At 42.0% G+C, this 13645-nt stretch overlaps 1 protein-coding gene across 3 annotated transcripts; it reads right to left on the bottom strand.

Annotated features, from left to right (window-relative positions):
* Positions 1–2995: 2995 nt before the first annotated feature.
* On the bottom strand, positions 2996–13270 carry LOC115371825 (E3 ubiquitin-protein ligase RNF26-like). 3 transcript variants are annotated; one of them, XM_030069375.1, is made up of 3 exons: positions 13135–13270; positions 10929–11389; positions 2996–4803 (listed from the first exon to the last, which is right to left on the bottom strand). In XM_030069375.1, exons 2-3 carry the CDS (start codon positions 11376–11378, stop codon positions 3898–3900), a joined length of 1356 nt encoding a protein of 451 aa, XP_029925235.1. In that variant the 5' UTR covers positions 11379–11389; positions 13135–13270; the 3' UTR covers positions 2996–3897. The 3 variants fall into 3 exon arrangements, with proteins under 3 accessions (XP_029925235.1, XP_029925236.1, XP_029925234.1); XM_030069376.1 differs by having other exon boundaries at positions 2996–4811; positions 10937–11389; XM_030069374.1 differs by lacking the exon at positions 2996–4803 and having other exon boundaries at positions 8075–11389.
* Positions 13271–13645: the final 375 nt, after the last annotated feature.

Below are 13645 nucleotides of genomic sequence, written 5' to 3'. Positions count from 1 at the left end.
TCAACACAATGTTCATAAAATAAAACATTCACATTCATCCGACTTACAAAACACAGATTCAAAATGTACAAAAGTGTATGAAATCTGTCATGATGATAAAACAGTGTTAACATTTCACCATCTTCATGTGTACAGAATATGACAGCGGCTTCATACGTGGGCAGCTCAGTTCTCAAAGTAAAACAGGTGCCACCTTCACTTACAAAATGACTGTGAGCACAAGAATGAAACAAGTGAAGAGAGAGCTTCAGTGCTTTTTAAATTTCACTTCACTTGTTTCTTGGAATGGGATCAGGGTGTCAAACTAACTTTCTCTGTACCAGGCACAGGAGCTGCTGCATTCACCATTTCACAACAGAAACGTTCATTTGTAAACAGCAAAATGTACTGGTGGAACTTTAGAGCATTACGACTCACTGAAGCTTAAAATAAACGTCTGCTGTGTTTTCTGTGGCTGTCTCTTGGCCTGATACTACTTATAGTTCCTTTAAACATTTCTAAATTCATGTGTTAACTTGATGTGCGGTGTAAAAATAATGCCTGCAATTACATTACTCACAAAAAGTTAGGGATATTCGGCTTTCGGGTGAAATTTCAGGATGAACCTAAAATGCATTATAACCTTTACAGGTGAACTTAATGTGACCTTCTGTAAACTTTTGAATGCACATGTCCAACTGTTCAATGTTTCAGTACTTTTTGCACAAGTTGCTGTTCTCTAACGAGGAGTTTAACGGCAAAATTCACATCAGGTGTTTGATGCTCCAGCTCATCGAGGTCGTATCATTAGGGAATGGCTGCTGGAGACTGGGGTACCTCAGATGGAGTGGCCTGCACTTTCTCCAGACCTGAATCCCATAGAAAACCTATGGGATCAGCTGAGTCGCCGTGTAGAGGCTCGGAGCTCTGTACCCCAGAACCTCAATGTCCTGAGGGCCGCCCTTCAAGAAGAGTGGGATGCCATGCCTCAGCAGACAATAAGTCGACTTGTGAACAGCATGAGACGTCGTTGTCAAGCTGTAATTGATGCTCAAGGGCACATGACAAGTTATTGACACTGACATTTTTTGTTGTGGTATACCCACCACTGTTGTTGGCTTTTGTTTCAAGAAATTGTTTGAGATGAGGAAATCACCAGTGTATGCTTCTACTTAAATGCCCTACTTTCATGATATAATATCACTGTAGTGTGAACTTTTTATATTTTCCATAAATTTCACCCAAAAGCCAAATATCCCTAACTTTTTGTGAGTAGTGTATGATAATTAAAATATTATTTAGCTTATAATTCCAGACCTCGAGAGTCTGTATACAGATGGTGGCGGCCACTAGATGGTGCTAAAGCATCATTACATTAGCCTACATAAGGTGACATTTTTTGTAGCACTGTATCACTACGAACTTTAAAGGAAATCCCCTTTTTCTGACTTCTCCAGACTGAGACAAGGTGTTGGATACCATTTTCACCTCCAGTGGTTTGGTTCTTATGGGTAACATTTTGTGTTAGTTTAGCATGAAGACGTGAAGTCTATGGGAGTCGTTAGCCTGGCTCTATCAAAGTGAAAAAGAAAAAAAAAAAAAAAAAAAAAACCTAATTACGCGGTGTATCATGTGGATTTGAAAAACACATCATGGAATATTTCATTTCAGGAGAAGTTAGATGGTGAAACTACACCAGATGAACACATTTATCCTTGCATCTACTGCAGTGTCACTTCAGTTCTAACAGTGATAGAAAGATCCGGCACAAATTAATTTCTCCTAAAACTGCTGTTTTATTTCCAAAACATGTATTTCAAGTCCACGATATGCTATATAAATAAGACAGCTTCTGAGTTGCTGTATCGTTTTGACAGAGCCAGGCAAATGACTCCCATATAATATATATATAATAGACTTAAAGTCTTTATGGTAAGCTAATACAAAATGCTACCAGTAGGAACTTGTCTCAGTCTGGGGAAGTTGGGGGGAAAAAAAAAAAAAACGCTGGAGGATTGCTTTACGCAGCAAATGTTTTTGGGCAGCTTTGCCACAGAAGGAGACAAAACAAGTTTAGAACAGCGTAGATTTTAGCTGCCCACCAAAAGAGGTGAATATTTTTCATTCAATAAAAGTGCTCATCTGTTTGACATTTTTCCCAGTACTAATAAAAGACGTGCTGAGAAACCCATCCATAAATAAATATACAACAAAAAAGTTCAGTCCAACGTCTTGTCAATATTGTGTAATCTTTGGCACAAGGGCTCTGGAAATTCCTCCAGTGAGCTCCCATGAAGTAAAGGTGTGTTTGATTGCACTCTGATTCAGGAAGTTACATCAGGAAATATGGCAGTATAGCAATAACTGGGCATCTGACTCTAGAGATGAAATTATGTGGGATGGGGCTAAGAAACCAATGTTAAGTTGATTCCCGAATTTCAGCAGGCATTACTGGTCAAATATAAACTTCCACCAGAGTTCAGCTAGTGTTGATAACACACACAATCTGCTGTTCAACAACAACTTAAAGCCAGCACTGACTGTACAGTCTATTTGGAGTGACTCAGACGCCACTTTCATGTTTAAAAACTTAAATACCTTCATATGAAACTATTGAACAGGCTGGTGCTACAAGCTGACAAAACAGCATTTAGCCACAGTAACCAGTGCAATACAGATAGTGCAATTATGAAATTCTCATAATAGGCATGTAAGGACATCTGAAAGACTGAGAAACACAAGAAATTACTGAAAGATAAACACCAATGAACATGGCTTGACCCAACAGCTAAAATGATGCCACATTCCTGCGGTTTCTTCCTTCATTGACCTGATCTAACATGTAAATACTGCTTTGGATAGAAAAAAAAACAAAAAAACTTTGCATTGTACAATACATATTTGAAATCTGAAATGAACATATTCAACAGAGCAAGCCCACCAAGATAGGCATGTTGTGAAACCAACTGGCCACATTTGGCACACTTCAAAATGGAAATAAAGCTACACACAGGAGGATGTTAGAGCTCTCAAATGAGAAAAAGAGATTAAAGGAACGAGGACTGCCCAGTGATGAGAAATTCATGAGGGTCATGACACAAGTGGCATGAACTGGCTGATATTTAAATATACAGAATAACAGAATTAGAGTCACCAGTGCAACAGTGTTATCAGTGCATTCCTACCAAGCTCATGTGTTGGGAAACTAGTTAGTGTGCCAGTGTTGAGGAAACAAAAAAAACAGCTGTCTTCTTGTTCTTGCAGTGCAAGGATCATACAGGTAGCTACACATCTCAAAATTTGTTTTTTCTAGATTTTATATTCCTAACTCGATGTGAAGATTTTTTTACTTGGACTTCAACATGATGTGTGCTAACAGTGACTGTGCAATATGACTACTAACTAGAGCCCAGGCCTCTGCAGCTGCACATTATTCTGCGCAACAATAAATATCATTAAGCATGATGACAGCAGCTCTGCAACTTCATGACAATCATTGATCATTTACAGATTTTTTTTTTTTTTTGCTCAATTTCAAAAATACCTAGATCTGTCGAAACTGATGTAGCACACCTTTCTGAACACTGTAGTGCCCTGATTGCTGTAACCTTGCATGTCCACATCTACTAGTAAGAAAAGGTTACCACACTTAGTGGTCTGAACACTACAAGGGACTAGAGAGAAGGAAAGAAAAGTTCCCTTTTGTCATATTTAAACCCATTTCCAGTGTTTCACAAAGTACATCTCCACACACACACACACACACACACACACACACACCATCTCAGAGGAAGACATTCATGGTCTTGCTGATGGACATGTATCCCTCTGCCAATATTACGGCTTCCAAAGCACTATTCCACACACAGCCCCCATCCTCCATCCATCCATGCATCCATCCATCCATCCGAGCCTCCATCAAAGGAAGACGTCCATGTTCTGGGTGATTGGCTGCCGGCAGAGTGGACAGCAGCGCTGCTGGATGGGCCGCCGCTGGGTCAGGATGTCGGCGCAGTGACGACAGAGGCAGAGGTGACGACAAGGCAGCAGCAGGACCGTCTTGGCCCGGTCCTGACAGATCACACACTTCTTCCTCTCCTCCTGCTCCTTCAGCAGGCTGAGCAGCCGACTGTCTGTTGGAGGGCTGCTGCCGTCCTCCACGCCCACCAGAGCGGAGCTCAGCGGTAACGTGCTAGTCCTGGCTGCCAGGGAACTGCTGTCTCTGAGGTCACTGCTGCCACTCGCCGACTCGCCCTCCAGGTAAGCCAGGCCGAGCTGCGGAGAGTCCAGCTGACTCAGGTCACTCGCCAGTGGGAGGAAGGCGTCAGTGGGGTTGACCAAAGTACCGGCTGCTCTTAGGTCTGTGTTAGGGAGCCTGGTCCCGTCTGCTTGTTGTGGCCTGCCGGCGTGGCTTTCCTGGAAGGCCAGAGCTCGTTCCTGCAGCAGCACACGCAACCTCTGAGCTGCTGCCTGTACCCCTCGCACTCCCGGCAGCATGTCAACAAAACGCAAACTCAGCCGCCCCACGACGAGAGGAAGCCTGGGGTTCAGGTACAGCAAGGCCAGCGAGATGATCGCCACCGTGATGAGGAGGCCGTGTGCGTCGACCACGAAGACTGTAATGAAGACACGAGCGAGTGCTCCCAGGAAGTCCAGCACCAGCTGACAGGGCGTCCACAGCAGCACAGAGGCGCCCACCAGACAGCTGTACAGGAAGGTTAGCAGCGTGAGAGCCAGCTCCACAGCTTTGTGCAGAGGACCCGCCACGGCTTCCCAGGCCCCCGCAAACACAGAGAAACAGTTCTGCATCCCGATGAGCAGCATGTTGACAACTAATTCACACAAGGAGATATTGATAAGTAAGAGTAGTTAACAAAATGATAGAAGTCCATTTATTTGCTATGAATAGAAATCCAAATTTTATTTACTGGACATGGATTTCCTGTAAGAACAGTTATCATTATGTTGTGAGTCCAGACTTATTGTGTTGTCAGTTGGCAAATCATTGTTCGTCACCTGTTAGTCTGCCTCAGTCAAATCTGAGAGATGAAATGAGAAAATATTATGATTTACATTGCTGTAGACGACCATACAGGTTTAGTAAACTTAACATAGTTCAAATCAATTAACACAACTATAAAAAAATTGTACAACAAAGCATTATTGATCATTTTTTGCCAATTATCGTAGTTTTCCTATTGCTTTCTATTGCCCACCAAGCACTTCCTGGAACTTTTGGGGGCTACATAGACCACGTGATCCACGAGCGTTTTGAGCTTCTGGTCGCTCCACTCTCTCTCTCCAGGCACTCTGACTAAAAGCAGAATGAACAAAGTTGAAGCAGCTTCCTCTTCTTTGCTGATTGAGCTTTTATTGTGAAAGGTTCCACAACATGTCACTGATCATTTGTTCTCTGTAATGAATATGACGTAAAATGTGGTGAAGGACAAAACTCAAGCAAATAACTGAATTGAGGTAAAAGTGAAATTACTTCTCAGTCACAGTAACATGAGTAAACATAATTTGTTACTTCCACCTCTGTAGCAATTTCATAACTATCAAGTCATCCTGCAATCTTGTGCATACAAAAATATTTTCAAAAAGTGCTCCTGTTGGGCATTTTTTGTTGTTGTTGTTTGAGATAAAGTTTTGTTTAAAAATCTGCTTATGCAGAGTTTTATTATAATTTGACGTGAAGGAACTTTCAGTCATACAACTGTGACGTCTCACACTGAAGCCACAGTAGATCAATCATGGGCAAGATTCCACTTTGGAAATTTGAGTTGAATGGCCAGATGACTGAAGATTTCACCACCATGTGGACTCATATCACACCCTGGAAACTAGACCACACAGCAACAATGGTCAGTTTTACATTAAAGCTGGTTTATGTAGCCTGTTCCCTAAATGCAGGAGAAGCCATTTTAAAACACTCTGTGCTAATTATTGTTGATGTAAACCCACTCGGCAATAAATCAAACGTTCAATGTGAATCTGAAGAAGAGTACATTGTATTCAAAGCGCATGGCAGCGTGTTTATTGGATGTGATAGAAAGGAAAAAAAAAAGCTTCAACACAATGTTCATAAAATAAAACATTCACATTCATCCGACTTACAAAACACCGATTCAAAATGTACAAAAGTGTATGAAATCTGTCATGATGATAAAACGGTGTTAACATTTCACCATCTTCATGTGTACAGAATATGACAGCGGCTTCATACGTGGGCAGCTCAGTTCTCAAAGTGAAACAGGTGCCACCTTCACTTACAAAATGACTGTGAGCACAAGAATGAAACAAGTGAAGAGAGAGCTTCAGTGCTTTTTAAATTTCACTTCACTTGTTTCTTGGAATGGGATCAGGGTGTCAAACTAACTTTCTCTGTACCAGGCACAGGAGCTGCTGCATTCACCATTTCACAGCAGAAACGTTCATTTGTAAACAGCAAAATGTACTGGTGGAACTTTCGAGCATTACGACTCACTGAAGCTTAAAATAAACGTCTGCTGTGTTTTCTGTGGCTGTCTCTTGGCCTGATACTACTTATAGTTCCTTTAAACATTTCTAAATTCATGTGTTAAATTGATGTGCGGTGTAAAAATAATGCCTGCAATTACACTACTCACAAAAAGTTAGGGATATTCGGCTTTTGGGTGAAATTTCAGGATGAACCTAAAATGCATTCTAACCTTTACAGGTGAACTTAATGTGACCTTCTGTAAACTTTTGAATGCACATGTCCAACTGTTCAATGTTTCAGTACTTTTTGCACAAGTTGCTGTTCTCTAACAAGGAGTTTAACGGCAAAATTCACATCAGGTGTTTGATGCTCCAGCTCATCGAGGTCGTATCATTAGGGAACGGCTGCTGGAGACTGGGGTACCTCAGATGGAGTGGCCTGCACTTTCTCAGACCTGAATCCCATAGGTTTTCTATGGGATTCAGCTGAGTCGGCGTGTAGAGGCTGGAGCTCTGTACCCCAGAACCTCAATGTCCTGAGGGCCGCCCTTCAAGAAGAGTGGGATGCCATGCCTCAGCAGACAATAAGTCGACTTGTGAACAGCATGAGACGTCGTTGTCAAGCTGTAATTGATGCTCAAGGGCACATGACAAGTTATTGACACTGACATTTTTTGTTGTGGTATATCCACCACTGTTGTTGGCTTTTGTTTCAATAATTTGTTGGGAGATGAGGAAATCACCAGTGTATGCTTCTACTTAAATGCCCTACTTTCATGATAATGATTGATGATAATATCACTGTAGCGTGAACTTTTTATATTTTCCATAAATTTCACCCAAAAGCCAAATATCCCTAACTTTTTGTGAGTAGTGTATGATAATTAAAATATTATTTAGCTTATAATTCCAGACCTCGAGAGTCTGTATACAGATGGTGGTGGCCACTAGATGGTGCTAAAGCATCATAACATTAGCCTACATAAGGTGACATTTTTTGTAGCACTGTATCACTAGGAACTTTAAAGGAATACTCCAATATTTTGGATAAAATCCCCTTTTTCTGACTTCTCCAGACTGAGACAAGGTGTTGGATACCATTTTCACCTCCAGTGGTTTGGTTCTTATGGGTAACATTTTGTGTTAGTTTAGCATGAAGACTTGAAGTCTATGGGAGTCTTTAGCCTGGCTCTATCAATGTGAAAAAAAAAGAAACCTAATTACGCGGTGTATCATGTGGATTTGAAAAACACATCATGGAATATTTCATTTCAGGAGAAGTTAGATGGTGAAACTACACCAGATGAACACATTTATCCTTGCATCTACTGCAGTTTCAATTCAGTTCCAACAGTGATAGAAAGATCCAGCACAAATTAATTTCTCCTAAAACCGCTGTTTTTTTTTTTTATTATTATTTCCAAAACGTGTATTTCAAATCCACGATATGCTATATAAATAAGACAGCTTCTGAGTTGCTGTATCGTTTTGACAGAGCCAGGCAAATGACTCCCACAGACTTAAAGTCTTTATGGTAAGCTAATACAAAATGCTACCAATAGGAACTTGTCTCAGTCTGGGGAAGTTGGGGGGGAAAAAAAAAAAAAAAAAAAAAAACACTGGAGGATTGCTATACGCAGCAAATGTTTTTGGGCAGCTTTGCCACAGAAGGAGACAAAACAAGTTTAGAACAGCGTAGATTTTAGCTGCCCACCAAAAGAGGTGAATATTTTTCATTCAATAAAAGTGCTCATCTGTTTGACATTTTTCCCAGCACTAATAAAATACATGTGCTGAGAAACCCATCCATAAATAAATATACAACAAAAAAGTTCAGTCCAACGTCTTGTCAATATTGTGTAATCTTTGGCACAAGGGCTCTGGAAATTCCTCCAGTGAGCTCCCATGAAGTAAAGGTGTGTTTGATTGCACTCTGATTCAGGAAGTTACATCAGGAAATATGGCAGTATAGCAATAACTGGGCATCTGACTCTAGAGATGAAATTATGTGGGATGGGGCTAATAAACCAATGTTAAGTTGATTCCCGAATTTCAGCAGGCATTACTGGTCAAATATAAACTTCCACCAGAGTTCAGCTAGTGTTGATAACACACACAATCTGCTGTTCAACAACAACTTAAAGCCAGCACTGACTGTACAGTCTATTTGGCGTGACTCAGATTCCACTTTCATGTTTAAAAACTTAAATACCTTCATATGAAACTATTGAACAGGCTGGTGCTACAAGCTGACAAAACAGCATTTAGCCACAGTAACCAGTGCAATACAGATAGTGCAATTATGAAATTCTCATAATAGGCATGTAAGGACATCTGAAAGACTGAGAAACACAAGAAATTACTGAAAGATAAACACCAATGAACATGGCTTGAACCAACAGCTAAAATGATGCCACATTCCTGCGGTTTCTTCCTTCATTGACCTGATCTAACATGTAAATACTGCTTTGGATAGAAAAAAAAAAAAAAAAAAACTTTGCATTGTACAATACATATTTGAAATCTGAAATGAACATATTCAACAGAGCAAGCCCACCAAGATAGGCATGTTGTGAAACCAACTGGCCACATTTGGCACACTTCAAAATGGAAATAAAGCTACTTTATTGTCTGACTTCCACACACAGGAGGATGTTAGAGCTCTCAAATGAGAAAAAGAGATTAAAGGAACGAGGACTGCCCAGTGATGAGAAATTCATGAGGGTCATGACACAAGTGGCATGAACTGGCTGATATTTCAATATACAGAATAACAGAATTAGAGTCACCAGTGCAACAGTGTTATCAGTGCATTCCTACCAAGCTCATGTGTTGGGAAACTAGTTAGTGTGCCAGTGTTGAGGAAACAAAAAAAACAGCTGTCTTCTTGTTCTTGCAGTGCAAGGATCATACAGGTAGCTACACATCTCAAAATTTGTTTTTTCTAGATTTTATATTCCTAACTCGATGTGAAGATTTTTTTACTTGGACTTCAACATGATGTGTGCTAACAGTGACTGTGCAATATGACTGCTAACTAGAGCCCAGGCCTCTGTAGCTGCACATTATTCTGCGCATCAATAAATATCATTAAGCATGATGACAGCAGCTCTGCAACTTCATGACAATCATTGATCATTTACAGATTTTTTTTTTTTTGCTCAATTTCAAAAATACCGAGACCTGTCAAAACTGATGTAGCACACCTTTCTGAACACTGTAGTGCCCTGATTGCTGTAACCTTGCATGTCCACATCTACTAGTAGGAAAAGGTTACCACACTTAGTGGTCTGAACACTACAAGGGACTAGAGAGAAGGAAAGAAAAGTTCCCTTTTGTCATATTTAAACCCATTTCCAGTGTTTCACAAAGTACATCTCCACACACACACACACACACACACACACACACACACACACACACACACACACACCATCTCAGAGGAAGACATTCATGGTCTTGCTGATGGACATGTAACCCTCTGAACATCCAGGCCAATATTACGGCTTCCAAAGCACTATTCCACACACAGCCCCCATCCTCCATGCATCCATCCATCCATCCATCCATCCGAGCCTCCATCAAAGGAAGACGTCCATGTTCTGGGTGATTGGCTGCCGGCAGAGTGGACAGCAGCGCTGCTGGAGGGGCCGCCGCTGGGTCAGGATGTCGGCGCAGTGACGACAGAGGCAGAGGTGACGACAAGGCAGCAGCAGGACCGTCTTGGCCCGGTCCTGACAGATCACACACTTCTTCCTCTCCTCCTGCTCCTTCAGCAGGCTGAGCAGCCGACTGTCTGTTGGAGGGCTGCTGCCGTCCTCCACGCCCACCAGAGCGGAGCTCAGCGGTAACGTGCTAGTCCTGGCTGCCAGGGAACTGCTGTCTCTGAGGTCACTGCTGCCACTCGCCGACTCGCCCTCCAGGTAAGCCAGGCCGAGCTGCGGAGAGTCCAGCTGACTCAGGTCACTCGCCAGTGGGAGGAAGGCGTCAGTGGGGTTGACCAAAGTACCGGCTGCTCTGAGGTCTGTGTTAGGGAGCCTGGTCCCGTCTGCTTGCTGTGGCCTGCCGGCGTGGCTTTCCTGGAAGGCCAGAGCTCGTTCCTGCAGCAGCACACGCAACCTCTGAGCTGCTGCCTGTACCCCTCGCACTCCCGGCAGCATGTCAACAAAACGCAAACTCAGCCGCCCGACGACAAGAGGAAGCCTGGGGTTCAGGTACAGCAAGGCCAGCGAGATGATCGCCACCGTGATGAGGAGGCCGTGTGCATCGACCACAAAGACTGTAATGAAGACACGAGCGAGCGCTCCCAGGAAGTCCAGCACCAGCTGACAGGGCGTCCACAGCAGCACAGAGGCGCCCACCAGACAGCTGTACAGGAAGGTTAGCAGCGTGAGAGCCAGCTCCACAGCTTTGTGCAGAGGACCCGCCACGGCTTCCCAGGCCCCCGCAAACACAGAGAAACAGTTCTGCATCCCGATGAGCAGCATGTTGACAACAGTGTTAACAAAGTAGAGGACGAGGCTGAGCGCGATGCAAAGTCCTTCACAAGTCTGCCTCAGGATGTAATTCCCCGAGATGAGCCCTCGATGCATCAGCTCCTTGGCGCGCCACGCCACATGGCAAGAAAGGTGGCCCACCATTTTGAAACTCTCAAACACGCCACCCAGAGTCTGCAGGCAGCCCTCCAGTGTGTGAAGGGCTCCGTGGGCAGCGCTGGAGACGACCTCGGTCACTGTGAGGAAAAAGAGGAGCGCGAGGTTCCAATATTCAACCAGAGTGGAGCTGCTCAGGGTGACCAGCAGACTGTGGAGGGAGCAGCCTGTGTTGGACAGGAGGTGAAGCAGCCAGCTGAATATCCTGAGGATCAGGTCCACCAGCAGGCAACAGGCGTCCACACATCTCCCAATGGCACAGGACACAAAGTTCACTGCATCCATATTAGGCTTTCCTAAGGAGACAGGAAGGCCATGGCCTGACTGTTATTAGAGTGAATAGAGCTGAAACCCTTGACTTTTTCCTCCATTTCATCCAGCAGCAGTGAGTCAGCACTGCAAGAAAAATGCCATCACTAGTAGGAAATAACATGCAATAAAATATCACCCTTCTTCATTTCCTTTTGGGATGTAGTACTAATATTTAGGACCATCCCCTCCCCCAATTTGATAATTAATTTATAGAAACATTTTTTAGCACTACAATATATATTCCTTGTTTATAGTGTATATATTGCTTGCTGCTATTTATCATCTGTTTATACTGTAAATTTGCACATTTCCTACATCTATGCACATTGTATACATCGATGCACACTGTTTTGTTTTGTTTTTTTTGGTTTTTTTATCATCTATTTATCAGCTATTTATCATCTGTTTATACTGTAAATTTGCACATTGCCCACATCTATGCACATTGTATACATCGATGCACACTGTTTTTTTTTTTTTTGTTTGTTTGTTTTTTGCACATTGGGTACTTAGATCTTTAGATCTCGAGTATCATCTTTTATTCTTTATTTTTTATATTCTTTATTTTTTATTATTCTTTTTTATTATTATTTATTTTTTATAATTATTTATTTTGTATTTACTTAATCTTGTACTGTGTGGATACTGCTGAAAACTGTGAATTTCCTTCGGGATGAATAAAGTATCTATCTATCTATCTATCTATCTATCTATCTATCTACAAGCTGGAACTAAAATTAAATTGAACCCCATGCAGGAGATATAACATACTGCACATTCTACATCATGATTCCTGCCTATTCACTGAGCAGTGGTGGTTAAACACAAGCGACAGGAGTTATGATGGTGGTTTATCTAGATAACTTTTCTAATGTTATTATGACCACTATCTATGCTGTGTGTTCTACAGGCAGCTTAGCTGTAGCTTAGCTGGCTGTAATGCGTCTCTCACATCCTGGAAAGACCCGACACTTAATGCAAAAACAATACATTTGTCTTTTATATATATATATATTTTTTTTAAATCTGGAACGACAACTCATTATGAATGCAGCATTATCATTTTGTATGTTGGCTCACTGTTACACTGAGAGCGTCAACCAAATTCAAAATATCTATCAATTATAAGTTGTCTAATATATTAGCAGAGGTTGACATGTCGTCACTTTTAGACTCATTTGACTGGCATTGTTAATTCGGCATGATTACTAGAAAAGTAGCACTTTGTTTCAAAGAAATTTCAGCTTTCATATTGGTTCACTGGGGACTTAAGGGGAAAAAATATAAATGTTAAATTTGTATCCAAATGAATGCCGTGCCGAATTTAAGAGTAGCTCTCGAACATCTGTGAAAAGTCTACAGTTGTATCTTAGGGGATACGTACATTGTTCGACACGTAAATCAATATTAAATAGACAGATTTCTGAATGGAGTTTGTTACAACGTTCTTCGTGTAAGAAAAGACGACATTTAAACTTAGAAGGGGGCAGAAAAGTGCTAACTGCTGCTACCAAAAGCCAGTTAGACTGTTATCAGAGGCAACACATTTCCAAACTACCAACAGATCATATTTGATGTTACATTTACATGAAACGAGCCTACCGATGCTAGGTTCCCACATGCTAACACTCCTTACTGGCACACCACACCCACTACCTTCAGCAAGCTAAAGGGGGGAAACACCATCTCCTGTGGGGAAAATGATACGAACATTGTATGAACGGCTCACCTTAGCAACATGGCGTGGAATTTGGTTAGTCGCTTTTATGTGTATAAAACCAGACCTATGTCAGCCTGTTTCTAATTATCACTTTCTTCTTCTTCTTCTTTATGGTGTTTAACGGCGGCTGGCCACCTTTGCAATGGGGCATTACCGCCACCTACTGATCCGGGGTGTGGATCAGGCTCCTATATCCCATCCTATATTCTATTTCCACCTACCCTATTTGATCCTAAATAAATATAATAAAATAACTGAAAAAATATTATTCTATTATCCTCATATTCTATTATATACTCCTATACTCTTTATAAATTCCACCTCCACCATCAATTTAGCTGCACCACCCTCACTAAGTATATCCTTCAGCTCAAATCCTTGGACTCCCAGATGCCTCAACTTATCCCTCATCACTTTTCTATGATCTTCATACATTCTGCATCCCAGCAATGCATGTCCCACTGACTCCTCCTCCTCCCCACATCCCTCGCATAACCCTGATTGATGTCTCCCCACCAGC

The sequence above is a fragment of the Myripristis murdjan genome, chromosome 14 (genome assembly GCF_902150065.1).
Source record: "Myripristis murdjan chromosome 14, fMyrMur1.1, whole genome shotgun sequence".
NCBI lineage: Eukaryota > Metazoa > Chordata > Actinopteri > Holocentriformes > Holocentridae > Myripristis > Myripristis murdjan.
This window is presented reverse-complemented; position numbering and strand designations above follow the sequence as displayed.

Coding starts and splice junctions, on each gene's coding strand:
- LOC115371825 (XM_030069375.1), bottom strand. CDS start 11,378: ATGGATGCAGTGAACTTTGTGTCCTGTGCCATTGGGAGATGTGTGGAC. Junction 4,804..10,928: donor TTGTTAACACTGTTGTCAAC/ATGCTGCTCATC, acceptor TTAGTTGTCAAC/ATGCTGCTCATCGGGATGCA.